Source organism: Onychostoma macrolepis, chromosome 03 (assembly GCF_012432095.1).
Source record: "Onychostoma macrolepis isolate SWU-2019 chromosome 03, ASM1243209v1, whole genome shotgun sequence".
Classification (NCBI taxonomy): Eukaryota; Metazoa; Chordata; class Actinopteri; order Cypriniformes; family Cyprinidae; genus Onychostoma; species Onychostoma macrolepis.
The window spans coordinates 36,080,161-36,106,589 of NC_081157.1; the positions used below are offsets into that span (position 1 = coordinate 36,080,161).

At 37.0% G+C, this 26,429-nt stretch overlaps 2 protein-coding genes across 4 annotated transcripts; both read left to right on the forward strand.

Moving 5' to 3' along the window:
- Window positions 1–208: 208 nt before the first annotated feature.
- On the forward strand, window positions 209–15,580 carry pih1d1 (PIH1 domain containing 1). 2 transcript variants are annotated; one of them, XM_058769782.1, is made up of 11 exons: window positions 209–364; window positions 521–617; window positions 8,221–8,278; window positions 8,402–8,590; window positions 8,813–8,874; window positions 8,969–9,050; window positions 10,568–10,664; window positions 13,012–13,044; window positions 14,901–14,979; window positions 15,069–15,209; window positions 15,368–15,580. In XM_058769782.1, the coding sequence occupies exons 2-11, from the start codon at window positions 537–539 to the stop codon at window positions 15,401–15,403; spliced, it is 858 nt and encodes a 285-aa protein (XP_058625765.1). In that variant the 5' UTR covers window positions 209–364; window positions 521–536; the 3' UTR covers window positions 15,404–15,580. The 2 variants fall into 2 exon arrangements, with proteins under 2 accessions (XP_058625765.1, XP_058625766.1); XM_058769783.1 differs by lacking the exon at window positions 209–364 and having other exon boundaries at window positions 373–617.
- A 137-nt stretch (window positions 15,581–15,717) lies between these two features.
- Window positions 15,718–23,660, forward strand: tnnt1 (troponin T type 1 (skeletal, slow)). Of its 2 annotated transcripts, none has more exons than XM_058769788.1 (13): window positions 15,718–18,193; window positions 18,306–18,771; window positions 20,136–20,162; window positions 20,366–20,383; window positions 20,545–20,566; window positions 20,666–20,726; window positions 20,916–21,032; window positions 21,440–21,517; window positions 21,649–21,762; window positions 21,844–21,953; window positions 22,139–22,229; window positions 22,426–22,466; window positions 23,394–23,660. In XM_058769788.1, the coding sequence occupies exons 6-13, from the start codon at window positions 20,670–20,672 to the stop codon at window positions 23,437–23,439; spliced, it is 654 nt and encodes a 217-aa protein (XP_058625771.1). In that variant the 5' UTR covers window positions 15,718–18,193; window positions 18,306–18,771; window positions 20,136–20,162; window positions 20,366–20,383; window positions 20,545–20,566; window positions 20,666–20,669; the 3' UTR covers window positions 23,440–23,660. The 2 variants fall into 2 exon arrangements, with proteins under 2 accessions (XP_058625771.1, XP_058625773.1); XM_058769790.1 differs by lacking the exon at window positions 15,718–18,193 and having other exon boundaries at window positions 18,313–18,319; window positions 18,742–18,771.
- Window positions 23,661–26,429: the final 2,769 nt, after the last annotated feature.

Below are 26,429 nucleotides of genomic sequence, written 5' to 3' on the forward strand. Positions count from 1 at the left end.
ATTACCGAGAAGTAGTATGTGTTCCCTACTATATTATATCCATATTCTCATGTAAAATAACGTGTTGATTTTGTGTGTCTGTGTATTATCTTTTATTTAATTAAATCAGGCACCTGTCACATCTAGCACGGCACACACACATTTGCTTGTTTCGTTTTCTTTCTCCTTTGAGAAGTGAAGCATTCGGTCTAAGCAAGGTACTTTTATTTTGACACTCACAAGAAAGGCTCTTCTTTTAATGTCGTGTTGAACAGCACATGCTGATATGATTATTGAATATATTTTATTGCATGTCTAAGTCTCTCAGTGAGTATATCCTTCTGTAAACAAGCTGTTTGGTTTCGTATCCGCGTGTTCTGCATTGGTAAGCGCTTAGTTTATCTTCATACGTTAGCAGTTAGCACGTGCGGCTGTGTCTGTGCACTCCGTGACACTTAGATAGCTAAGATAGATAGATAGCTGTTCAGATTACACACTCGACATTTGAGTGTTATTATAAATGTGCTGGTTTGTCCTGTAGCACCTCGTGTGTAGTCATGGAAACGGACGCGTCTCTCCTCGGCGTTGAACTGGAACAGAAACAGCAAGAAGAGCTGTATCAACAACTTTTGCTGCAGGTAACCGCTTTGACACTACTCAGCTAAATTTATATACATTATGTATTATATAGGAAATGTATACTGTAGTTTCGAAGCAGTGTAATAACACTTTAACCCTTTAACGCGTACGATCACACCGGTGTGATTAGAACGTTCAGTGCGTCACGTCATCAACTGCTGAATTCAAATCTGCTGTCATGTTATCACTTATTCAGTGTTTTCAGCCATATAATGCTTATTTTAGATTTCAGACATTTAAATACACATAAGTACTAGCAAAACCATACATTTATAGTTTGTAAAATATGCACTGATGTCTATGGAAGCAGCAATAATGATCCTTACAAATATAAAATGACGACATGTTTTATTGATATTATATACAGATTGTGTAGATAACTTTAAAGTTTACTCTGCTCTTCTCCCAGTTTACTGGAGACTTACTTTAACATGTTTTGGGAAGAGAGGATGAATTTACGTGTTGTTAATCCCACAGCTGGATTCAGCGCGAGCAAACATGGCGGCGCCCATCACCCGGTATAGATCAACTAACACGGTCATTATAAAAGTGTTTAAACAACCAAATACATTTACTTGCATATATTTCAGAATCGGAATATCAGATATTTCATAATATAGCGAGTATGTTTCTGAATATTAATATTAAAAAAAGGAAAAACGAAATAAAAGCAATCCATGTGTCATACAGCGCTATTAGGGCTGCGGTGTCACATGACAAGCATGACGCGTCGCCATGGAAACAATAAGGCTATAAATTCTAAAATAACGGTCGCCTAAAAACCAAGTACTCCGCTGCAGACTGTAGCGCGGTGACGTCAGGTACCTACGTCACGTATGTGTTTACCACGCATGCGCAAAGTGACGTATGGTATGTCTATGACACGCATGCGCATTGCATGTGTAATTTGCATTACGTGGTGACGGTAGGTGTTTTTGCGTCGTGCGTGACGTAACACGTCATAAAAACGCATGCGCATACTTAACAGAATACTCTAATAAAATGTAAAAGTATTAAGAACCCTAAGGTGGAAAAAAAATAAAACAATAAAATGTAATACAGCACATATCCATGATTTTAACCATGTCTCATCTCAGGTAAAATGATACGGAATTACAGAGTTTATTCTGTAATATCTGTGTAGTATTTTATTTACAATTTATTAACATTCTGTTGCACTTTACTTCACTGTGTATATTGTAATATTACCCTTTAACAGCGCCTTATATATTTCTTATTAGGCTAGTCAACATTACAAAAGATAACTTCAGTCGTCAGCTCTAGTGGCGCAGATGGTAAAACGTGTGAATTTCACATTTTGACGCGATCGACCCAGGTTCGAATCCGCCTTTTAGCAAAGTTTTTTCTCCCTTTTCAAATTTCAAATCACATCAAAAAAGCATTTATTTTCAATAAAAATTAAGGAAATAATCAAAAAGTTGTGAGGGAGTTGTCCCAATAAGGTGATATCCATTTAATAATTTGAATTAAAATTATAATTTACACTCAATACGTTATTATTGCATAACGTTAATGTTTTATAATGTACTACAATACTGAGGTACAGGTAATTACCACTGTTTGCAATAAGTAGTTTAAATAGCAGAAAATCCTGCTATCACTTAGTGCAAATAGCTGCTGCCTTTCTTATTTTAATCTGTCCTCTGTCATGGTTCTTGTTTATTTATTTATTTTGGATAATTTTGGACATTTTCCTTTTGCATTGGCAATTCTGCATGTGAAATATTTAAGCCAATAAAGTAGTTTTAAATTCAATTGACTACATACAGTATATTTTCAGTGTCTGCATCCCATTTTATGCATGGTGCCTCCAAAAAAAAACAAACTGATAACAGTGATCTTTTTTTAAATTATTATTTCAAAGAACAAAACAGAGAATATAATTGTATATACAAATATAGATTAAGACTATAGACTATAAACATGACACAGGAGAAAGAAAACAAAATTGCATCTGCTCATTCTGAAAATCACCTCCATCACTGATAAAACAATCAACCGAGCAGTAGCCCTCAAATTCTTTGAATGAATAAAACCCACACAGGACTCCCCTTCTGTCAGTCCTGACATACCTAGGTGTGCAGTCTTTAAATACAGTATCTCACTGCACCGTAGGCACTGGGTCAGTGAATACGGCACCCGGCACTCCTGTCTGTATTGTGCAGAAAATGCACTCCAGTTCACGACACCTAATTTACATAAAATAACAAACAATATTAAATCATTTTGAGGAAAGGCAAAAGAGCCATACAAGGAAAATATTTTAAATGTATTTTTAAATATTATAGGATGGTGTTAGAAAAAGAGTGTTGTTTGCTTTGTCTGTAAAGTACCTAAGAGATTTAATTTATAATCATCATTAACCAACTAAATTAAAAAAGATTGTCAAGTCAAAATTTAGGTTGGCTTGGCTTGAGAAAGCATAGCCTGAAACAATTTGAAAATTTTACAGTTGAGGGCAATACAGTCTATCAGGGAAAAAAAAACGGATAGTTGAGATGAGACAGACAGAAAGATGAGAAGAGAGACAGACACTCAAATACTTTTTACAGTATTCACTACATGTTAAGGAGTTAAAGAACTATCTGTCTAGCCATATGAAGTGAGCTTCTTCTCTGAATTTCGTCTCACTGATAATGTCCCTAAAAAGTCATATGAACATGAAGATAAATTTAAGAGGTAACACTTTACAATAAGGTGTCATTTGTTAACACTAGTTAATGTATTAATTAACATGAACTAACAATGAACAATACATTTTTTACAGTATCTATTAATTTTTGATAATGTTAATGCAAAAGATGACAAATATGAGAAACATACATATACTGTTTATGAGTAGCAAAACACATAAGGTTAACTCAACAGCAGACAAAGAATGATGGGAGAACACAGGCTTTAAGTAATAAACGTAATCAAGGGGGAAACAGAAACAGGTTCAAAGAACGGAACGAAGACTTGGAGTTTTGATCCCAGAAAAATAGGTTTTATTCAATTGGAATAAAACCGAAGCTCTCTGCAGAAAAGCCTCTCGATAGTCCTTTGTCTCTCGTATATATACAAGATTTTAAGGCGGGTTTCTATACATTAAGTCATATGCATACAATATTTCACTTGGGTATGTAATTCTATCTGTCCCAGAGGAGAAGAGACCCTCTAGACTTTGTTATGGTAAGGGGGAGAAAGCCCACTCCTCATTTCTTCCAGATGTGCCTGCCACGTATATATTTTGACACAGAAAGGCCTTAGAATATAATGGTATACTCAATAGATACATTTTTGGCAAAATTCACCTTGATTACGTCTAAGTAATTCTGATTAATATCAATAAAAATCTTCTACATTCCTCCCTTTGAGACTTCATGAAGTCTCACAATTTGTTTACGTCTACCCAGAGTGCTACTTCATAATTCAGTCCTTTCAGCTAACACTATCTAGTGACTAAGTAAGTCACACAGGTTTACCATCAACGACTAAATGATGCGGCAGCACTCTGGAGGAGAAGCAGAACCAAACGTCTCTCTCCACCCTTGACTAAGAGAGAGTAAAAGATTCTGTCTCCTTTCCTCCTTTTATAGTAAAATACAATGTTATAAGCATGAGCGTGCAATTGGTTCAGCGCTTGCCTGTGGTTGTCACAGTTATGTATATCAAAAACATATAAACACATTCAAAATATAATATATTGAATATTTCAAGAAACAATAGTTCAGATCTGTTGATTTTCAGCCCAGATCCTTTGCGCATGTAGAAGGCCATTCATGGGTGGAAGTTAGGCTAGCACTTACACCCAGGATGTGGCTCATTCTTACATTTCTTTTTCATAGTCATCGGAGTCGCTGGATCCATCGTCCGAAGTTTGCTCATTTAAGATCAGCTTGTTTAGCAATCCTTCATAATACTCATCCAGGTTTCTTTCTGTGATTATTCGTTGGTTGTTTGGGACTTTTATCATTTCCATTTGTTTCACAGTAGCATTGACGACCAATGTTCTTAGTATAGGTAATACACAACAAGATAATAAACCTCCTATTAATATGGCAACTCCCAAAAACATTCCTAGTTTAGCAAACCATCCTCCCAAGCTCCCCACCTTAGATCAAACCAATCCCACATTTTCCCGTCTGTCCCAGCATTCGTTTTAAGTTCAACCCTTTAAGTTTTTCAATTTGGTCATTACTACAGTGAATGCTCCTTCTGGAGCTGTATTATTTGGTATAAAAGTACAGCATTGATCCCCAAACATAACACAGACTCCTCCATTTTCAGCTAACAAATAGTCCAAAGCTATTCTGTTTTGCCATGTCATTCGGCTTGTTGCATCTAATTGTTCTCCTAAAAGTGATAAGGCGTCATCAGTGTAATTAATAAATCTCTGCTGGTTGTAATATATATAATTGATCCATTCTGTACCAACAACATCATCTAGCCTGCTTTTTACGGCTGGAGGCATAGCTTCAATCACAGCTTGTCTGAATAACGTGGCCATCAGAGGATCCCCCTCGGGATTTATTTCAGTCTCTTGTTTTCGGTATCTCCCAGCCCGGATCCCCTGAGCGTCTTGGGATCCAGTCTGTTCGGATGCTCAAGTCGCAATGCTTGCCATACTGCTGGACGAAATGCATCAAAAACAATCCCATCCATATTGTGAGAGTTCACTGCTCTGTCTAGAGCGGCTGCTTGCAAAATTTCATCCTGCTTCGCCCCTCCTATGATTTTTGCCAGCAATGCTTTAATGTCTCCCACAGTCAAAAGTTTACCCGTCGTCTCCTCTTCAAACACCTTAATCCATTTACCCGCACCCTCGTTAATTTCCGGTAGGCGTGTCACCAGTCCCTCGAGGTCTTGATAAGCCCAAAGGACGTATTGTCCCTGCGCACCCTTGATTACAATCATTTCTACTTGTGCTTTAATTTCACAATCTTTTCTCCTTAATCTTTCCAACACTTCGTCATATCTTGTTTTATCTTCCTGATCTGATTTCATCTGGTTTAAAGCTAATCGGGCTTGCTCATAACAGTCCATGAGTAAATACCCCTCCTTCTCCTTTTTCTGTTCTCTACTCCCTGCTTTTACATCTGTTTCAAATTCAACTTGAACTTCGTCCTCTATGCCTCCCAACACATCAACTTTTCCCTTGAGAATCGGTAACTGCTTTTCTGCTGACGGATAAGGAGGAGGTTGAGAAAATAGCATCTCTTTTTTGCATGTTTCTCTGTCTGCCTCCTTTAAAATCTTCCTGGCCTGCTTTATATTTTTTAAGGTGTTCTCACCTTCCTTTTTAAACATAGCCAACACTTCTTGTTCTTTCTATCTCTTACTCTCTCTCTTTTCACGCTTTTTACTGACACATTTTGGTTTGTAGTTTTTTATCAGAGTTTCCATTTCCTCACACAACGCCACATCAAACGTCCCTTCCTTTGGCCATTTTGTCATTTTATTTTTTGTTCTCTTTTGCCATTTGTCTGAGATTTTATTTATCATGTCTTTACATATCTCTACCGGAGTAGCAGCCATATTTTCTCTTTCAATCTGTTAGTTTTATTCGTTTTATTCTATTTATTTTATATAAAAATGTTGTCACTACATTTCAATTGATTTTATTCTTTATTTAATGACTTGCTCCTTTTATTTTAGTCTTTTATTCTATCTGATGTATATACTCTTTCTTTATATATTTTTATTTTCAACTTTATTTTATGATCACACAGTATTCATAAAATCTTTAATAATGATTTTTTATTTATTTATTTATTTTTCAATTATCCCCCGTCTCTATCGTTTTATTTAGTGCGCACTTATTATTTTTAATGTTCTTTATTAAACTTCCTCACTTAATATCTCTTCTCCACCGTACTGCTTTTAGAAATTTTTCACTCCCTCCTGGTCTCCTCACACGGACACCCAACATAAGATCTTATAACACATCTGGATTCATTCTTTATTGACCCTATTCCTAGAAACATGCACACCACTAAGTCCCTTTATTTCTGTTAATTTATTTATTTATCATAGGGCTCATTCATTCATACATCATCCTTTTATTTATAAGGATTTCCTTTCATAAATTATCCCTTTATTTTATAGGGCTTATCAATCATTCATTCCTTTTGGGTGTGTCAAGAGCTGCGGCCTTTCTCCAGTTTAGAAAAAGGCACACTTCTCTCCCCAAACCCAATCGGAATTTATGTGTTTTCTCATTCACTCTCAGTCTTTCACACCCACATGCATTCGGACACGGACACAGTTTCAAACATTCTCCAAAACAAAACAACAAAACAAAGCTTTTTCTCTCTTTCCACCTGCTCCAAAACTCTGGTTCTCCCACTGTAATCCCTCCTTTCTCTCTTTTCAAGTAAAAGAACCAGCTTTTGCCAGGAATTTTCTGCCTACCAATTTCTGACCTCCGACCTTAATCGGAGCGGTATCCGTAGGTCTTGCGCGCTCTCTATCTCAAATCTATTTAGAGTCTATTTCTGTCCCTTCAGGCCCAGACTAAATAAACGCAGACCATTGCTAGCAATGTATTTTTGCCTGCACTATCTAATTTCAGTTTAAATGACTTATCAAGGCCTCAAACAATAAACCAGATAATGCATGCAGTTATTTCTTCTGGAATAAAAACTCTTTTATGTTCTCATCTTTAAATTTAGTATTTTGGAAGAGCAAAATTTAAGTGACCTTACCACCAAGAACAGATTTTGCAAACAACACAATATTATATAAGCAAAAATGCTTACCTGATTATAAAAGGTGGCCACCCTTCTTGTGTTGCTCGTCAAAACCCGCTCTAAGTGGCCGTCCACTCGTTAGCTCTTTTCCAGATCCTGTTCGTGACGCCAATTGTAGTGTCGTGCCCCGCAGCTCAAAGAACGGAACGAAGACTTGGAGTTTTGATCCCAGAAAAATAGATTATATTCAACAGGAATAAAACCGCGTTCTTTTTCCTTCCCGGGTTTCGGTACCAGTGTGATGGGGTTAAAGGGTGGAAAGAAGAAGACAGGGTCGGCGTGACTGGGACTCACACATTTATTTTAGCATGCTCTTGCACAAACAAAACGAAGAGGCGCTCACTGCGCTTCCAAACGTTCAACAAATAACTCGGAATACAAATCAGCGTATCGTTCCTTGCTCCGGCAACAGTCTCCTCGTGCAGCTCAAGTTCCCAGTCTGTCTCTCTCTGTAAATCGAGCAATATTCGTGTGGTGTATTCCAGCCTTAAGCTCACTTTTCCATTCTAAACACACAATATTCAACTTTTGCATTATCATACAGACGATATATGTATATAATTTTGTTTGTACTTGGTGCATACACTGTCTATATTTGTACATTTCACTGCTTTACCTTTATGTATTATTGGGTATTTTTCATTGATTTTTCTCTTTACCTCCCTTTTGTTCAAATTGTTTTTTGTTTTCCTTTATTATTTTCTTTCTTTTCCCACCCTGTATGTTTCATAAATACCTTTGGATAAAGGCATCAAACAAATGCACAAATACAAATGTACATCTCTGAAGCTGTAAATTAAATCTCATGTCCTGTGGTCACTAAACCCAACCGTTTTATCCATCCTTACAGACCATGGGAAAAGTGCAAAGTGAAAGTCCCCCTTCCAAAGTCATCCGTCCACAACCTGGTTAGTCTGATATTTTACAGACATTTTCTTAGGACCATTGTATTTTGAGACATTGTTGATGTTTGTGTTTATTAAGTGATTAAACCTGTCAGAATTTATCTGAATTTATCCTCTTGATGCCAGGCATGTGCGTGAAGACCTCCTCAATGTCAGACAAAAAGAAGGTCTTTCTGAATATCTGTCAGTCACAGGCGGTGCCGCCCCCTCCACATCTGTCCCAGGAAGCACTCGTGGAACTACTGGAGTCAGAGGACCCGACGAGTTACAGAGTGCCCATGAGTCTCGGCGAGCCGCGTACAGAAGTGGACAACAGTGAGAGGCATTCACATTTTCAAATTTACTCCATTCTCCTTTTATTATCATTCCCAAAATCCAAACTGAAATGTGTTGTTTTAATGCAAGGCGGAGTCTAATCTGGTTTACACCGACCATAATAAATATAATAAGGACACAAGCCATATAATGACTGTCATATATAAGGAACTATCAAATTTAGATATTCTTGAAGTGCATTTAAGATATAACTTTTTCCAGGCTCACAAGGCTGTACTGTGTATGATGTCGTGATCAACGATGAGTTCTTCCAGAAATGTCAGGTGTGTGTCTTGTATGTGAATGTACGCACTGAAAGTACCTCGGAAATATGTGACTGCATTCATGGCTATCACTGTGTCTGTTTGTAACCAACAGAAAGATACACTGTTCCAGCAGTTTCTTATTGCAGTTTCTTTGGAGGGACTGGAAAACAAATACAACCTTGAGCTGAGCAGAGGTCAGACTAAATACAGCATATCTGATGAATTACTCTGATCAAAAATGAACTTTTTCATTAAGGAACAATATTTGCTGTGTTAGATTTTGCTGTATTTGGTTGAACAGTAGTTTGGGTGGCTCGCCAATGTACTAGATTTCTCTAATACATAAAATAAGTAAGCTTGACCAAAGTTCTTGTGGGGAGAAGAATTTATTGAAGGTAGCAGTGTAGCAGTTCCTCAGCAGTGATGTTAGCATGTCATCCTTCAAACAATCTTAACCCAAAGTACTGTCTGTGAGACCAGACCTTTATACCTGGTAACAAATGTGCTACAAACAACACAATAACACCCCATGGAGAGCCAATGATAGTGTAACCTTATGATGTCCTGACAGGATGGGCCATTTGGTTCACACTTTTAGGCTAATTATATGGGCCAGTTGGTTCACACTTTAGAACAGTTTATACAGCTGGCTACAGTTGATTCAAATACATTTGACTAAAGTTAATTAAAAACAAATAATCTTTCACCTTCCTGGAATTCATTTCCAGAGGCTTTTTTTTTTTTTTACTTTTGTGAGGGCAATTTTTATAATTACCCTAAATGTATCTGTGTGTTTCTTTTTATTTCAGCTACTTAAATTTAACCCATTACTTCAGTCATCACAACACTATAGACTGTTACCAATTACATTTTATTTACCATCAACAAAAAACATCTTTACACTGAGAGTTGGAACAGAAGCTGCATTTGACATGGCATTCATCTACATAGACTGCTCATGTGTGTATTTACACAAAAATTGCAATGAAAATAGCCTTTTAAAAACAGGAAATCATTAGAGGGTTAAGCTGCAATAACATGACAAAGTCATTGTTGCTTATCGCTCTTGTTATTGCAATAATCATTGCTAATGTTGATTTAATATTAAGGTTTTTTTGGGGGGGAGGGGTGTAAGGATAGCGTGTCATTATGTATTAGCTTATACATAAGCTAAGAACTGTTAATGAATTTATTTCATTTTACAGATTAGAAAATCAAAAAGTCACATTGGTTGTGTCAGTAGCATAAACAAAATGCTTAGTCAAACTTATTTGGGAATAAATTAAATAAAGTGAGATATGGATTTTTGCTGTCTACACTGCAAAATTCTTGCATCTTATGATGATGAAAGAATTCAGCATTCAGTCAGTGAATGTGTGCACTGAAAAACACTTCTGATTGGACATTGCATTTATAAGCTCAACAGAAACATGGGTGATTGGTTATAATGCTCAACACTGCAAAACATGCATAAAAAGAAATCTTAAGCAACATGAGCAAATCTACTGTTTGTGTAATGATGCATTTTCATTCATTTCACTTTAATTGTGTCAGCCGTAATAAGTCTAGCTTAATTGTGTAGGGACATCCCCCTATCTGTAATTTTGCGGGCATTTTTGCCCCAAGCCACCGTTAATTTCTGACCGTACTCTGCATGTGTATAGTTCAGAAAATGCCATGTCCATTGACCCTATCATTTCCTTTTTTTCAGATGTTAAAATTTTGAAGAACAGGAAGTTCATGGGCTCCATAGCAGAACAAAATATTCGCACCAAGAGCAAGCCAATTATCCAGGAAATTGACTCAAAGTGAGTTCTTCAAAATGAGTGTTTTTTTTTTTTTTTTTTTTGAATGACTGGGGTGGTGCTCAATCAGGTTGTGAGAAGAAACACAAATAATACTCATTATCACAGAAGCCTACTAATTGATTGGAATCGGCAGTTTAATTTCAGAAAATTCAGAAGTTGTTCAGAATAGAACTACATGTTAACACCAGTGTATATGGTAACATCCTAAACTGTAAAATTACAGTAAAAACAGCGATTAAAACAACTTTACTGTTAACCGGTAAAGTTTTGACACTAACAAAAGGTTTTGTAAAAAGCACATGCCGCTTATGGGACAGCAGAAATACAGCGGTTACCCCGTACACAAAGCAGTGCTGTGCCTAGTGTAATGACTTTATTAATTTTAGATCTTATTTATCCTTTTGGGGAATTGTTTATTAATGATACGATGTTAATTTCTTCAGATTGATCTGATTCCAACTTTGTAAGTTATACGTTACTAACGACTCGTCCAGCAAGCGTTAAAATCAGTATATCTTAACAATTCTGTTTATATTATTACATGGCCAACGATAACACATACAAAACGCTAGTAGTTTATCAAATTTCGAGCAAGGTAACAAGGATCAGGGTAAAGGTTGACTAGAAAATTACACAATACACGACAAGGATTCTTTATAAACGAAGCATGTTTATTTGCTAACTGCTAGTCTACAATACATGAACTACCTATTGAAAACACACACACACGTGTGACCCTGGACCACAAAACCAGTCTTAAGTGTCAATGTTTCGAAATTGAGATTTATACATCATAAATCATATACATAAGATGTGTATTTTATTAGTATTGAATTGGCCAAAATAGTGACATTCTGCAAACCGCTGTCAATGGATAGTAAATATTTTGTGAACTGATTTTCAGTTTCTTCATGAATTTTAAGTATAATTTGTGTAAAATGTTGTTGTTGTTTTTTTGTTTTTTTTCTGTTTTCTAGATATCTGTATAGACGACAGCCATTGAAAAATGTCATCTGACCTTGTAGAAACTAGAATCCCCCCCCCCCCTTCAGATAAGGGAACCGCATTCGCTGTATCTTCTTAATGACTTGTAATTTGTTTTCATTTCGCAACAGAGCAATCGACAATCACTTTTTTGCACCAAGCCTTCTTCAGTAAACCATTTTACTTTTTTCCCAAAAATATTTGTAAAATACTACAAAACCTCAAACAAACAAAAAAATTTATTTATTTATTTATTTTTTTAAATGCAAAATGTAGTATGATAAGGTGACTTGCCTCTAAACCCAATGAGAAAAGACAACTGAAATGGGCTGACATTTCTGGATCAGTATTGCAAAGGAATTAATTTTGATCAAAGCAGTTTGTTGCCATTTGTAGCCGCCATGTTTATTTTCCCACCACACTGCCATCTGTCCCTGGCAGTAAATTCAACATAGTGGATATATAATTGCTGGAGTTAGCTTTTATCCACTTGGTGCTCTATCCATTGTGCTGGGTTGTAAGCATCAACAAAGATGTGTTTAGTTGTAATGGCGCGAAACAGTTCCAAAACAGGTATTCATTCCAGAGGAGATTAATCAAAACATCATTACGGTCTTGCTGAGGAAATAACAGTTAGGCCTATGGCAAGAAAGGAACTGTCACTATTATTAGGGGAAATGGCTTCATGTATTAAATACTGAAACAGAATCAGAAAAGTGTGCCATTTCTTATGTATTCATTTTTTAAATGCTTGTAATTGCCCCTTTAAGACTTCTGAAAAGCAAAGTTTTCAGTTATAGCTTTCTTACAACAGAAGGCCCTCTGGCAGTGTTTAAACAAGTTGGGTTATACAGCATTGTTACAAAATGAATAGTTGTTCATACTTGACACCAGCTAGGTGTGCCTGAAGGAGGGGTGGGATTTCTATGCTTTACTATGTTATTCATCATTGTCTATTAGTGCCTAAGTGGTATATTTACAGTTCGGCCATTGAAAAATTCCATTATAGATGATAATTCTCACACCACAAGCCAATTTCATCTAATAATTATGCTTTCAGCTACCAATAAGAATTTTATACGTAGACTGTTACTAAAGTGTTACTAATAGTTTTCACAGAATGCTGTCAAATTTGTTCAAAAATCATTGACGCATTCTGTCTGGACCTGTTCTTCGTTATCAGCAACACTTTAACTGTCTGTTACTGTGTGTATGTGTCATGTGATGTGTGAGTGAGTTGTCAGTGTGTGTGTGTGGTCCATCTGTGGCTCATTGCTCTTTTCTGTGCCTGATCCCATTCTGATTGTTGACCTACTGAGTAGCTATAACGAATTCCTCTAATCACTTTGTTCTCTGTGGACAGGGAATCTGAATCCTTGCCTTCATCAACCAAACGGTATGTTTATTTGGAGTTTTTTTTAAATGCATTTGTAAATTGTTTGGTGTGTCCCTTTCTTGTTTTGTGTTTTGCCGTCACTTATGTTTGACAACCCAGATGTGAGTGCAAAGACTTTTTGCCCCATTTGTTATGCTCCGTGTGATATATATATATATATATATATATATATCAGTGGGGCAAAAAAGTATTTAGTCAGCCACCAATTGTGCAAGTTCTCCCACTTAAAAAGATGAGAGAGGCCTGTAATTTTCATCATAGGTATACCTCAACTATGAGAGACAAAATGAGAAAAAAAAAAATCCAGAAAATCACATTGTAGGATTTTTAGAGAATTTATTTGCAAATTATGGTGGAAAATAAGTATTTGGTCAATAACAAAATTTCATCTCAATACTTTGTTATATAGCCTTTGTTGGCAATGACAGAGGTCAAACGTTTTCTGTAAGTCTTCACAAGGTTTTCACACACGGTTGCTGGTATTTTGGCCCATTCCTCCTCTAGAGCAGTAATGTTTTGGGGCTGTCGCTGGGCAACACAGATTTTCGATGGGGTTGAGATCTGGAGACTGGCTAGACCACTCCAGGACCTTGAAATGCTTCACGAAGCCACTCCTTCGCTGTTCGGCGGTGTGTTTGGGATCATTGTCATGCTGAAAGACCCAGCCACGTTTCATCTTCAATGCCCTTGCTGATGGAAGGAGGTTTTCACTCAAAATCTCATGATACATGGCCCCATTCATTCTTTCATTTACACGGATCAGTCGTCCTGGTCCCTTTGCAGAAAAACAGCCCCAAAGCATGATGTTTCCACCCCCATGCTTCACAGTAGGTATGGTGTTCTTTGGATGCAACTCAGCATTCTTTCTCCTCCAAACACGACAAGTTGAGTTTTTACCAAAAAGTTCTATTTTGGTTTCATCTGATTCTCCCAATCCTCTTCTGGATCATCCAAATGCTCTCTAGCAAACTTCAGACGGGCCGGACATGTACTGGCTTAAGCAGGGGGACACGTTTGGCACTGCAGGATTTGAGTCCCTGGCGGCGCAGTGTGTTACTGATGGTAGCCTTTGTTACTTTGGTCCCAGCTCTCTGCAGGTCATTCACTAGGTCCCCCCGTGTGGTTCTGGGATTTTTGCTCACAGTTCTTGTGATCATTTTGACCCCACGGGGTGAGATCTTGCGTGGAGCCCCACATCGAGGGAGATTATCAGTGGTCTTGTATGTCTTCCATTTTCTAATAATTGCTCCCACAGTTGATTTCTTCACACCAAGCTGCTTACCTATTGCAGATTCAGTCTTCCCAGCCTGGTGCAGGTCTACAATTTTGTTTCTGGTGTCCTTTGACAGCTCTTTGGTCTTGGCCATGGTGGAGTTTGGAGTTGGACTGTTTGAGGTTGTGGACAGGTGTCTTTTATACTGATAACGAGTTCAAACAGATGCCATTAATACAGGTAACGAGTGGAGGACAGAGGAGCCTCTTAAAGAAGAAGTTACAGGTCTGTGAGAGCCAGAAATCTTGCTTGTTTGTAGGTGACCAAATACTTATTTTACCGAGGAATTTACCAATAAATTCTCTAAAAATCCTACAATGTGATTTTCTGGATTTTTTTTTCTCATTTTGTCTCTCATAGTTGAGGTATACCTATGATGAAAATTACAGGCCTCTCTCATCTTTTTAAGTGGAAGAACTTGCACAATTGGTGGCTGACTAAATACTTTTTTGCCCCACTGTATATATATATATATATATATATATATATATATATATATATATATATAAAATTGGTTATTGTGAGGCAGAACTTTACCTGCAATTTAATAATTTATGCCTTTATTGTGCTTCATTAACTCCAGTCCAGAGTTCAGTTTATTAGTGGAGCCCCCAAGTGGAAGTGCAGAGCATCTGATTGCTGAGATCCAGCTTCCTGGAGTGGTGAGTAATGGAGGCCTGGTTTTGGACTACGTTCAGCTACCTGTTAACACAAAGTACGAGATTCTAGGCTTTGCCGTCTTCTTCACTAGATATCTGCTCGCTCTCTTGTTCTGGATTTGGGAGAAGACAGACTAGTGCTGATTGCTCAACCTCTTTTCCACTTGGATATTTTCTTTCCCCTGCTTATTGACCAAGAAAACAGTGTTGCCCAGTTCAATACAAACACGCAGGTGAGTTCTTGTCAGGATAGCATACTTTGCCCATTTCAAGTCTTTTTGTATTGTCGCTTTTTGTAAACGCTACACAATGACCACTCTTTGACCCATTATATTGGCGCTGGTGTGGATTTGCAGTATGTCTCATACAGTATTTTCCTGTTTCTTTTCAGATGCTCACAGTGACCATGCCAGTAGTGTCTTCATAAAAACTATTGCAACGCTATTATTTCATAATAAACTTCATTTTGTATACAGAAAGTGTTATGCGTGTTGCTCAGTAAGATTTAATCAGTAACTAATTATATAAAGGTTGAATATATAAACAAATTATATAATAATTATATATATTTTTTTTAGAGATACATTTCTGACAATGTCTCTCTTGTTGCCCTCTACTTTCTGCCAGGGATTATTATAGAACAGTGTTCTTTAAACAGCAAAGAGAGAAGAAAGACTGTTATGTTAAGAGTTTGTTGAAGGACGTTCTGTGCTCTGATGAGTGCAAAGGCTCAATGTTTTGTGCAGTCCCACTGGAAGTATGATTTACGTATTTGGGGTTTTTCTTAAGAACTTTGTTGGCGCTTTGATTAAAGCCCTATGCAATGTAAACAGAAGCAAACACTGCATGTTCTAGTGAAGTCACATGGGAAAAATGTTATTATTCTTGAAGTATGGCTTGAAATTCACAGTCCAGAGAAACTCTATTTTTAAAAAGAGCTGGAGAATCACTGAACTGGCATTGATTGGAATAAATGTCCACTATGTAATTGTACAAGTCTGCGAGCAACCTAAACGGACTCTGTGGAAGGACTGTGAACCAAATGTTGATTCAAGAAATGACTAGTTCTAAATAAATAAATAAATGTTCTTCAATAAAACGGTGTCTAGAAATATGTTACTTAGTCATAGTGATTCATGTTCAAAGAAAGAAAATAAAGTGACCATTGTAAGACTCCAAGTTATTGTAATCTGCTGGTTAAAGATTTCCTTTTACAACAAAATAACGGTCTAATAAGTCTGTTGTGTTGCCATTCAGCCAACAAATGCCAAGTAATTTCCCAACAAGGCAACAATTGTGCAAGCTGAACATGTTGCTTTTGACCTCGCTGCATAGATCAGCACCTTTTCCATCTGCTGGAACTTCAGTCAACTATCTGCAGGGTTAGTATCTTGGCTAATTATCTGAATAAAAAAAAAAACAAGGTAGAAGGACAAACAAAACTTCCTTTTCTATTCCTATAAGAAAAAGGAGCCCATCCATTTATCTCCAAGTTGTCTTAGCCATTACCTTGTTTTACATTGTGTTGAATAGAAAATATGTCTTCTGGGAAAAATTGTGTCTAAATCCCCTGTGCTATTTTTGTTTCCAACTGTCCCTTTGTTTTTTTTTCTATCTCTTTTTATATCCCTGTGTTTGTTGTGTGAGGTCATTCCCTTGTCTCCCCTAATCCCTCGTGGTGGTCATCTTTCTGTCCCAGGGTTCATTTCTAATCCATCCATGGTCCTATGCCGTAGCTGCTAACACCCTCCATCTGTCCCTGTCCTCATATAAAAACGAGCCATTGTCCCGCATTACAAAACTCTCATAATTCACGGGGTCTCTCCTCTCATCCTTTGTGTGCCTGTATTTCATCCACTGTGAACCCATCCTACCATCACCAAAAGGTAAAAGTATTTTTTGTAACTTCTCAAACAATTGCATTTTCAGTCATTTCTTTCCATCCGGAGAAAAGTAATTGAATTTTCATTATAATTCTTGTGTGCAGTTACAATATAATAATGCTAGTTATCCATTATTGTGTTTTTGTGCCCTGTACCAAACTTGTGTGCTTATTTAGGATTCAAAAATTGCTGTAACTAAAGGCAGAACAGTATGTAGTTCACCAATGATGGTCATAACCTGCATACATCTTCCTGGCATAATTGCCTGTGATTTGTGTAGCGTTTGATTTTGTCCTAGACCAAATGGACTTACGAAACTATGAATAAAATTCACTTTCAGAGCAATACGGATTCACCTTAACTCACATAATCTCCCCCTGCATCCTTGGCTAAAATTATCCCGTCAGAATTCTGTTGTTAATGCCGCTATGACCTTGCATGCCCCTCTCTTTCTGCCACTTTCTCATCCTGTTGTCTCTTGCATCTATCCCTACTTGGGTCGATCCAGAGCGAGGGCATCTTCCTTTTGTAATTTGATCCTGTCGTGCAGAGTTTGCCAGACTCAGATGCTGAGAATCTCATTAGCAAAGTAGCAGCAGGGCAAACTGTTGAAAGGATGCTGGTTTTAGATGGGCACTGCATGTGCTTGCAAGCCTTTAAGAGACCGTAAAGTACAAGAAGGGGTGGTGACAGTTACATGCCTCATACATTCTCTCTGGCGATGACACTGTAGCTATAGAATTGTTTCAAATAGCAGTTATTATATGACACTGATGTGAATGAGGCACAGGGAAAGGAATCTGACAGCTGAATGCTAACGACTGCAATTAAACTGTGTATGACAGTCATTAACAGCAATTCCTGCAATCAAATCCAGAAGTTCCAGTTAGGGAAAGCAAGCAAGGCCAGGTTCACAGCAATTTGATGCCTTGTCCACTGACTTGACAGCTGTGCAAAACAGAACTAGGTGCTTCTTGTTCTCAGAGAGCAAAATGAGAAAAGAACATGTCTGAAACTGTAGTAATGAAAGAACCGAACAAAGAAAGTGTCAGAAATCGTATCTGACCCCGTCTTTGTCTGCGCATTCCCACCTGTTCTCACCCCATCAGTTTTCATATGAAGCATTCAATCAGATGTCAGCACTTTAGGACAATGGAACAATTTAGATCTGATGCTACTTTGGCTTTGTCACTCTGTCCTGCTCTTTCATCCTCTTTCTAAAGCTATTACGAAATGATCTGCTATTTTTCCACGTGCTGTCTATCTCACTCTCGCTTTCTCTTCCTCCTCCTCTCATCCAGTTTCACCATGTCTGATGTAGAGGAGGAATATGAGTGAGTAATATTTTTTTTTTCTATCATTACTGATTATCGGACTAATAAAGCATTACATTTACTGTGATTTTTACTCATACCTTTTCTTTTCTTTTCCTAAATGGCCTCTTAGTGAACAAGCAGAGGGTGAGTAGAATTGTTCTTTTTTTTTTTTTTTTTGCCCTCTAAAACTTTAGCTTCAGTGATTATCAGTAAATCCTTGGCATAATGTGTACCCAGAGGCCAGTTATAGATGTCTGTTGTGGCCCTGCTGAGCTTCAGTTGGTTTCACAGAGCTATGCATGTGTCTGATTGGGTGCTTAGGCTTTTCACAATGCCTTTTCCAGGAAGGGTTATTCTTACAGACCGATCTCATGTTGCTGTTGGCGTACATCTGTAACAAATGGTGTACACTTACATAATCCTTTGCACACACTTATTTATATACATACTCATATTCTTTCCTGATTGTCCTCACGTGCTCTCTTGGGCACAGAATTGATATTCACTTATGTTTTCTTTTTCCTTCATCATCTTGCCATTGCGGTTTGTTTATTGATGAGAAGCAGAGGAGGAGGAGGAGGCTGCAGAGGATGCAGGTAAAATAATACCTCAAGAGTTCAAAACAAAGTCGATGAGAAAATAATAGGCCATACAAAAATAAATACACAAAATATGAGGGAATATGTAATGCAGTCATTTTACTCAAGCAACGCTGACTGAGAGCGACACCAGCCAAAGTAGTGTGAAAGTGAGGCAGTAGCTGTAAAATTCAGCACAAAGTCACATGACTGGAGGTAAAGCTTCAATCATGCACTGACTGGCTCATCACACTATTTTGGGATTATTTCCACTGATTATGTTCATAACTGGTCCACTAATAATCCATCGAGCTGGTGGAAATGGACAAACCAGAGTTCAAAAATTGGGTTCTGAGCTACAGGCTGGTTAATCAAAACATGCTTCTGTTGAAGCCATGAGCCTAAATAATCTTGTTTAACAGTGGAATTCCTGGTGCAAAGAATTCTCCACAAACCAGAGAATCAGGGGAGGGAAAAAAACGGGGAAAAAAAACCCTCTTTGGTGCCCACCCACTGCAAAGAAGTGCTAGGAAAGACATAATTGAGTCATAATTTAAAGACATAATTTAAGCTCTGAATTAAAGAAAAACATTCAAATTTGAATTAATATTTGCACAAAAACATAAAATATATTGTTTCTATATGCATAAATAAATCAATAATTAGCAATAATTAATTAATTAAATCAATGATTTTATGTGTATCCATTGTTATTTCGATTATGTCATAGACAGTCTTTTTGTTTTAAAATTTAAAATATTTTTGCTTCAAATCAAAGTTTGTAATGTTGTGATTCACCTTGGTTTGGTTCCTGGCTTATAACGCTTAAAAAAAATCCTTATGGGAAGAATATTTCTGGGAAACAAGTAAATTAACCAACTCACAATGCAGTTAGACAGCATTACTTCAGGTTACATGTGAATCAAAATGAACTAGAAATAAAGCTGCATCTCTGTGTCTGCAGCCATTATTTGTGATGTACTGAAAATTTATGGTCCAAGAAGGCACATAAAAAATAGTTCATATTTTCAGATGAAGGTAAACTTATCTGGCTTGATGTTCATGACAGACAAAGTACTTGAGGACTTGTAATACATAATAGAAAGAAATAGAAATAAAAGAGAAGTGGATTGCTGAAGTAAGCAGCTGCACTGTATAATGATTGGCAAAATTTAATAAACTTTCCACAATATTTTTGAGCAATGCAATAATGTTAATAAAATTGATGATAACATTTGATTAGGTTTTAATAATAGTATGGTAATAAAAACATTTCTTTATCCTGTTTAAAAGAAGGATGGAATCGGAGCCTGAGGACTGAATGCCAAGATTCTCTGTATCTGTTTGATTTGTTTTGTTTATTTGTTGAATCTATATTACAGAACAGCAGGAGTATACAGAATATCAAGGTACTTGATTCAAAGACATGCACCACCAGAATGGCGTGTAAAATATAAACCTCATGGAAGATTGGATTGGAGATTTGCAGTATTTGTTTCACACATCGTCATTATTTGTCAAATGTCTGCTCATCTACTCATTTATCACCATGTTATTTGCATGTTGCCCATTGTTCTCTGTTATTAATATGTTCCTGTATTTGTTTCACCAGAGGAGGCTCAGGAAGAAGGTGAGTGATTACAACCAGTGTAATTCAGTAAGATACCCCAAAAAAGACAGCAAGACTAGTGGATTATTGTACAGTTGTGTGCGAATAGGAAGGGCTTTATGACTACGTTTGACAGGAACTTCCTTGTTTCTTTTTTCGCTGTTCTTTGCACCCTTTTGCAGAGGAGGAAAGACCCCGGCCCAAGTAAGTGTTCAGACTCCTCACAAGCACGCTCTGCATTTTCCTAATGTCTTCAAGCACTCATTCCCCTCAATCTCGTGCTAATTCCCCTCTCTCACACAGGCCCATGGTTCCACAGCTTGCCCCTCCAAAGATTCCAGAGGGTGACCGGGTTGACTTCGATGTAAGTACCAATCCACTGCAGTACTTCAGTTCAGTTCATCTGTTTAAAATGAACTGCAAATTGAGAATATGCAGGGTTCACTTTTATCCACCATGCAGGGTGTGTTTAACGAAGACATGAAAACATACCATTGTGAGTAGTATTAAGCTGTTTAGACTTTATGAAAATCTACATAATTTCCTCTCTCAGGATATTCACAGAAAAAGGATGGAGAAGGACTTTCTGGAGTTGCAGACTTTAATTGATGTCCACTTTGAGCAGAGGAAGAAAGAGGAGGAAGAACTGATCGGTCTCAAGGAGAGAATTGTAATTCCTGATTTTGATCATGTAGCCTACTCAACTTTCAGTAACACTTTATTTTGATGGTCCCTTTTGAACATTCTGTTGACACTAAGTAATGTTGCAGCTACATGTCAACAAACTCTCATAAGAGTATTAGTAGACTGTCTGCTTCATATCTACTAACTCCTTATTGTGTTGGTCTCCCAACAGATATTCTACTGACTATAAGTAACTTTGCAAGAACGTGTCAACTTAATCTAACCCTAACCCTACCAGTCAACTAATACACTACTAACACTCTAATGAGAGTTAGTAGAAATGTAGGTGCAACATTACTTATAGTCAACAGAATGTGTTAAAGGGACCATCAAAATAGTGAAACCTAATTTTCTCTTTGCTTTGCTCTAATTATCGGCCATTCGGTCCATCAGGAGCGGCGGCGGGCAGAAAGAGCAGAGCAGCAGCGTGTTCGAGCAGAAAAAGAAAGAGACCGACAGACGAGGATTGCGGTAAATCAGAAATAAAACGTAAAACTGTAAATGAAATACTCAAATGCTCTCCAAGTCGTATGTGGAATTTAATACAGAGCGCTTGCAAGATAAAATCGATGTGAAATGTATCATCTGTGCTTTCTCATCAGGAAGAGCGTCAGAGGAAAGAGGATGAGGAGGCTAAGAAGAGAGCAGAAGACGAGGCCAAGAAGAAGAAGGTTTTGTCCAATATGGGGGCAAACTTTGGTGGCTTCTTAGCCAAGGTAAGTTACTGTTGTGTACGTGTGTCTTACTATATGTACATTAATACAGGTTTGTACAGTACATATGCATTTTTGTTGTAGGCAGAGCAGAAACGGGGGAAGCGTCTTACTGGACGAGAGATCAAGAGAAAAACTCTTTCAGAGAGGCGCTCTCCTCTTGGAATTGAAAATATGCGAGAAGATGGTTTGAGGTAACCACCCACATACACATCCAAATACAATCATATGTTTACTGTTATTCAAGATGTGCACAGGATGTTTAATTTTCCATTGAAAAGTGTGTACCTTTTTAGACACTCATGTTTTTTTCCCCCGTGCTCCATGAATAGGGCCTGACAGTTTTGCATCATGTTTGTTCTGTCCTCCCACAAAACAGGCAACGAGCTCAGGAGATGTGGAACTGGATTTACCAGCTGGAGTCAGAGAAGTTTGACCTCTTGGATCATATGAAGAGACAGAAATATGAGGTGTGGTGATTTGATTCACTGAGAGAGAACTGAGGTTTAAGAGATCTAGGTGTTCGCAACTGATGAAGGACTATACAGTACTAAATCTGTCTGTGTTTGTTTTGGCGGATACTAAATTGTGCTCGTTTGAATTAGAGAAAAACAGATAAGAGTGCCAAAAAATGTATTTATCTGAACGTTGCTTCCTTCTCAACAGATTGTTGTTCTGCTGAACAGGATTTCTCACGCTCAAAAGTTGTAAGTCACATTTAGTTACTTGGCAGACTTTTTTTTTAATTAGATTTTTTAACACTTGGATGCATTCACTTGACAACTTTGTAAATGGTTAACAAGAACAACTGGGAATCATATACTAAATGACTGAGGAACACACACACACTATCAGACATTCAAGTCCAAACACAACACACTCAGAAACATCCACCTTACTGTCAAATGAAAACAATATGAGTTTTAAAATGAGCTCATATGTTTGATATTCTCAGACTTGATAAAATCAGTCACAGACATAGTCATCACAGAATATGTCAGGGCCGGTGCCAAAGTGGGGCATTCATGGGCCTCGCCCTCCCCTCTTCTCCCCTTCTTGCTGAAAGTGATCAATTTTGAAAGCGAAAGTGAAAGCAAAAAAAACAGTGCGCATACAACTGTGACATCTGAAAGCTGTAAAAATGGACTGCTCAAATTCTGTGGACTGACTCTGATTTATGGCAACTACTGTTGACTCCACCAGACTGCAAATCAGTGCAAAAAGCTAGGCAAAAGTTGTGTAGTGTGTTTCAAACTTAAAGGGATAGTCTACCCAAAAATGAATATTCTGTCATCTGTAACTCTCCCTTGTTTTGTTCAGTAAGCCTGCATGCATTTTTTTTTTTTTCTCTGCTGGACACAAAAGATATTTAGAAGAATATTGATAACCAAACAGTTTTGATTCCTATTGACTTCCATTGTGTTTGTGCATTCGAAGTCAATAGGAACGGAAACTGTTTTGTCACAGAAGAAAGAAATCATGTAGGTTTTGGAGTTAATGATGACGTAGTCTTTAATTTTGGATGAACCATCCCTTATTTCTTAAGTATTTTTCTTCAGTGAAAAAATATTTGAAAAAAGTCCATAGAAATCTGTCTCAGTTATGCTCATGTCTCCCTTCTCTCTTTATAACAGCAAAAAAGGCCATGGTAAAGGAAAGGTTGGAGGTCGCTGGAAATAAGAAATTGGGAAAATAATGAAAAGACACCATGGATGCTTTTACTTTTGACTCTTCTGACAATTTCATAGCCTCTGCAAAAGGATAATATTTCTGAATGTATTCAAAACTCCTCTCAGATCTGATGTACTTGGATTAGATGAATCACTTCTGTATTATTTTCATTCGTAAGGCACTTTGGAAAAAAGTGTCTGCTAAATTAATAAATGTAAGTGGAAAAAATGCATCTGAATCATCATTTATTCTTTGCAAAGCAGACTGCTAATGAATCAGAAACTAATTCCCTCTTAAAGGGAAGACAAATGTGTGTTGAGGAAATGAAACTCAGTTGTGTGTCAGACAGAAGTGGCTTTGACGTTGTTTAAAGATATCCATCTTCATTCACAGTGTTTAAAACATGGCCTGAGAATCCTGTTTTCATGATTCTGCACAAAAATTGTGGTCTCCAGCTCACATGCCTCGCCATTAATAGCATCAGTCATTTCCTTAAATGTACTTTCCTACATGTCTTTTGGTCAGTTTTCATTAGGTTTGCTGAAGTAAAATGGGATGTAATCAAGGAGCCCAAAAGTTGGAACTGTTATGTACATCACGAAGCCTCTTGTGGTGGAGTGCCATTACAGTAAAGAACAGGTTGTATGAGGGAGGATTCTGTTATAAGTGTTCACCTCTCATACAAAATGCCATTATGCTGTAGCTCCCAGCTAATATTTGTGATAAAATAACAAGTGTAATTGTCAAAAGGTGTGTACTGTAATTGTTAAGCAGGGGTTAAAGAATTTTCAAAAGGTTGACATTTTTTCCTCGGCCAAACCCCATTCCACAGCCATACCTGTCACGCACCCAGTTTAAGAGCAGAGTTTGTGGTCTTGTAATTAGGAGCACTTAACCTAATTTAAAAAAAAAAAAAAAACCTTTCATGGGCAGCCTTTCACAACAAAATAAGTTTTTTTTTCTTTATTAAAAATATTGTTAATGAATTAACAATAAAAAAAAAACTCTTTGATCTTTCTCTGGACCATTGTTTCTTCACTGGTGATTTTTTTTTTTTCAACTAATTTTTATATTTATACCAAACAAGGCCATAATCTAGAACATTAGGGAGACTATTGTTTTGTTATATTACATTTAGTCATTTAGCAGACGCTTCTATCCAAAGTGAATTACAAATGAGGCCAATGGAAGCAAACAAAATCAACAAAAGAGCAGTTCGCTTAACGCAGTACACGTAGCAAGGTTTTTTTTATTTATTACAAATAAAAAGAAAACCGATAGAATAGAAAAAGAAGTGTTAGAGGCCTTTTTTTGCTTTTGTTAATTGTATAATAAATAAAAAGAAGACAAATAGAATACAAAAAGATTAGAAAAGCTAGTGTTATTTATTTTTTAATTTTTTTAATTAACAGCCAGTCAAAAGGGGTAAGCTTTCAGCTGAACTGTATAGCCTACATGCATTTTATGCTCGTGCCCCGTCCATTCAGTGAACGCACGTTATTGAATTATATTTTTATTATTTTTTATTTTCTTTTAGGACATTAAAAATGCTCAGGTAATTTCAGTGGTAGGCTATGATACATATTCGTGTATTAAACTCCCCGTGAAGTATTTCTGCCCGTTTTCGCTTGTTGTCAGCCTCCGCGCATTCAGCTAATAAAAGAAAAATGCTGCAATTTTCTGTTATTTTAAGATTGTTTGGGCAGTCTCAAGCTATAGCTTAAACTTCTCAAAATACAGTCCGCTTCAGATTAGTTTTAATCTATGCACAAAAAAAAAAAAAAAATCCTCCACTGCTGGAACGGCAACGGCATTCCAACGTGATATTGCGCGTTCGCGACTCCAGCTGCTACTTCGTGGCGTTCTACTGTAACCGTCTACAAGAGAACAGCTGCTTTGCTGTAATATATTCAGTGTGCAGTGTAGAGAGCTTCGTTCATTAAAATGGAAGTTTGTGAGATAGCGATGAACGGGGGGTAACAGCTTTTTAATGATTATAGAGTTTGCAAATGTGAAACTGAATTGCTGGAGCCCGGAGGCAATCGACAGACCCACATTAACACTACACCATGTCTTAACAGAAGTCTAGCTATGATTTAACATACATTTTTCACATTATTTCATCCAGTTGTCTGCATTTATATAGAAATATATATTTTATAAATGTAATTAAATTGGTTTCACTTCATACTGGGTTTAGGTAAAGTACAATGCACTTACTGTGTTCATATTGTATTGCAAAACACTTTTGCAGCTATACTGAGGTGGGTTAAGGTAAAGGTTATTAAGATGATGACACACAGGGCAGCTTTTGAGCAATGTTACTTGGGCACTTTCCCATTTCCCATCTGAATACTGTAGATCGGTCGTGGGCCCTGTGTAACAGGGTAACATTGCTCAAATAATTGCCCTGTGTATCATCACTTTTAAGGTCAGTGACAGGTTTTGTGGTTTGGTGGGCGAGTTATATATAGGCTATATTAGAATTACTGACATAATGACATTATTAACTATTGTTGATCTGCAACCACCATTTGGTGGCCATCAGCGCATGTTTGTTCATAATAAATGAGTAGAATAGCAAAACTTCATGTTAACACTACGCCTCCAGCTGGTAAGTAGAGACATAAATATTTACATTGTTCCTGCTGTGTGAACAAGCATGTTAATATATACAAGCTACGTCAAGAGCCTTTGAGAATATTTTTTGTGAGAGTATTAATCTAAAACCAAAACTTATTCTAAATGTATACTATCCCACATGAAAAAATATTATAGTAAATTTACTATAGAAAATGTAGATGTACATTTCTATAGTAAATACTATAATGTTTTTGAACCATACACTGTAAAACAAATTCTGTAGTTTTTACAAAATAATTCTGGCAGCTGTGGTTGCCAGAATAATTTTATAAAAAACTACAGAAAAAAACTGTAAACACATTTAAAGAACAAAACTGTAAAATTTACAGTATAAAACTGTAATTTACAAACATGGA

Excerpts from the sequence above, each read along its gene's own strand:
- pih1d1 (XM_058769782.1), top strand. The coding sequence starts at position 537 with ATGGAAACGGACGCGTCTCTCCTCGGCGTTGAACTGGAACAGAAACAG. Across the intron at positions 8,591-8,812 it reads GCGTACAGAAGTGGACAACA|GCTCACAAGGCTGTACTGTG; the intron begins GTGAGAGGCATT and ends AACTTTTTCCAG. Across the intron at positions 8,875-8,968 it reads AGTTCTTCCAGAAATGTCAG|AAAGATACACTGTTCCAGCA; the intron begins GTGTGTGTCTTG and ends TGTAACCAACAG.
- tnnt1 (XM_058769788.1), top strand. The coding sequence starts at position 20,670 with ATGGTTCCACAGCTTGCCCCTCCAAAGATTCCAGAGGGTGACCGGGTT. Across the intron at positions 20,727-20,915 it reads GTGACCGGGTTGACTTCGAT|GATATTCACAGAAAAAGGAT; the intron begins GTAAGTACCAAT and ends TTCCTCTCTCAG. Across the intron at positions 21,033-21,439 it reads TCGGTCTCAAGGAGAGAATT|GAGCGGCGGCGGGCAGAAAG; the intron begins GTAATTCCTGAT and ends TCGGTCCATCAG.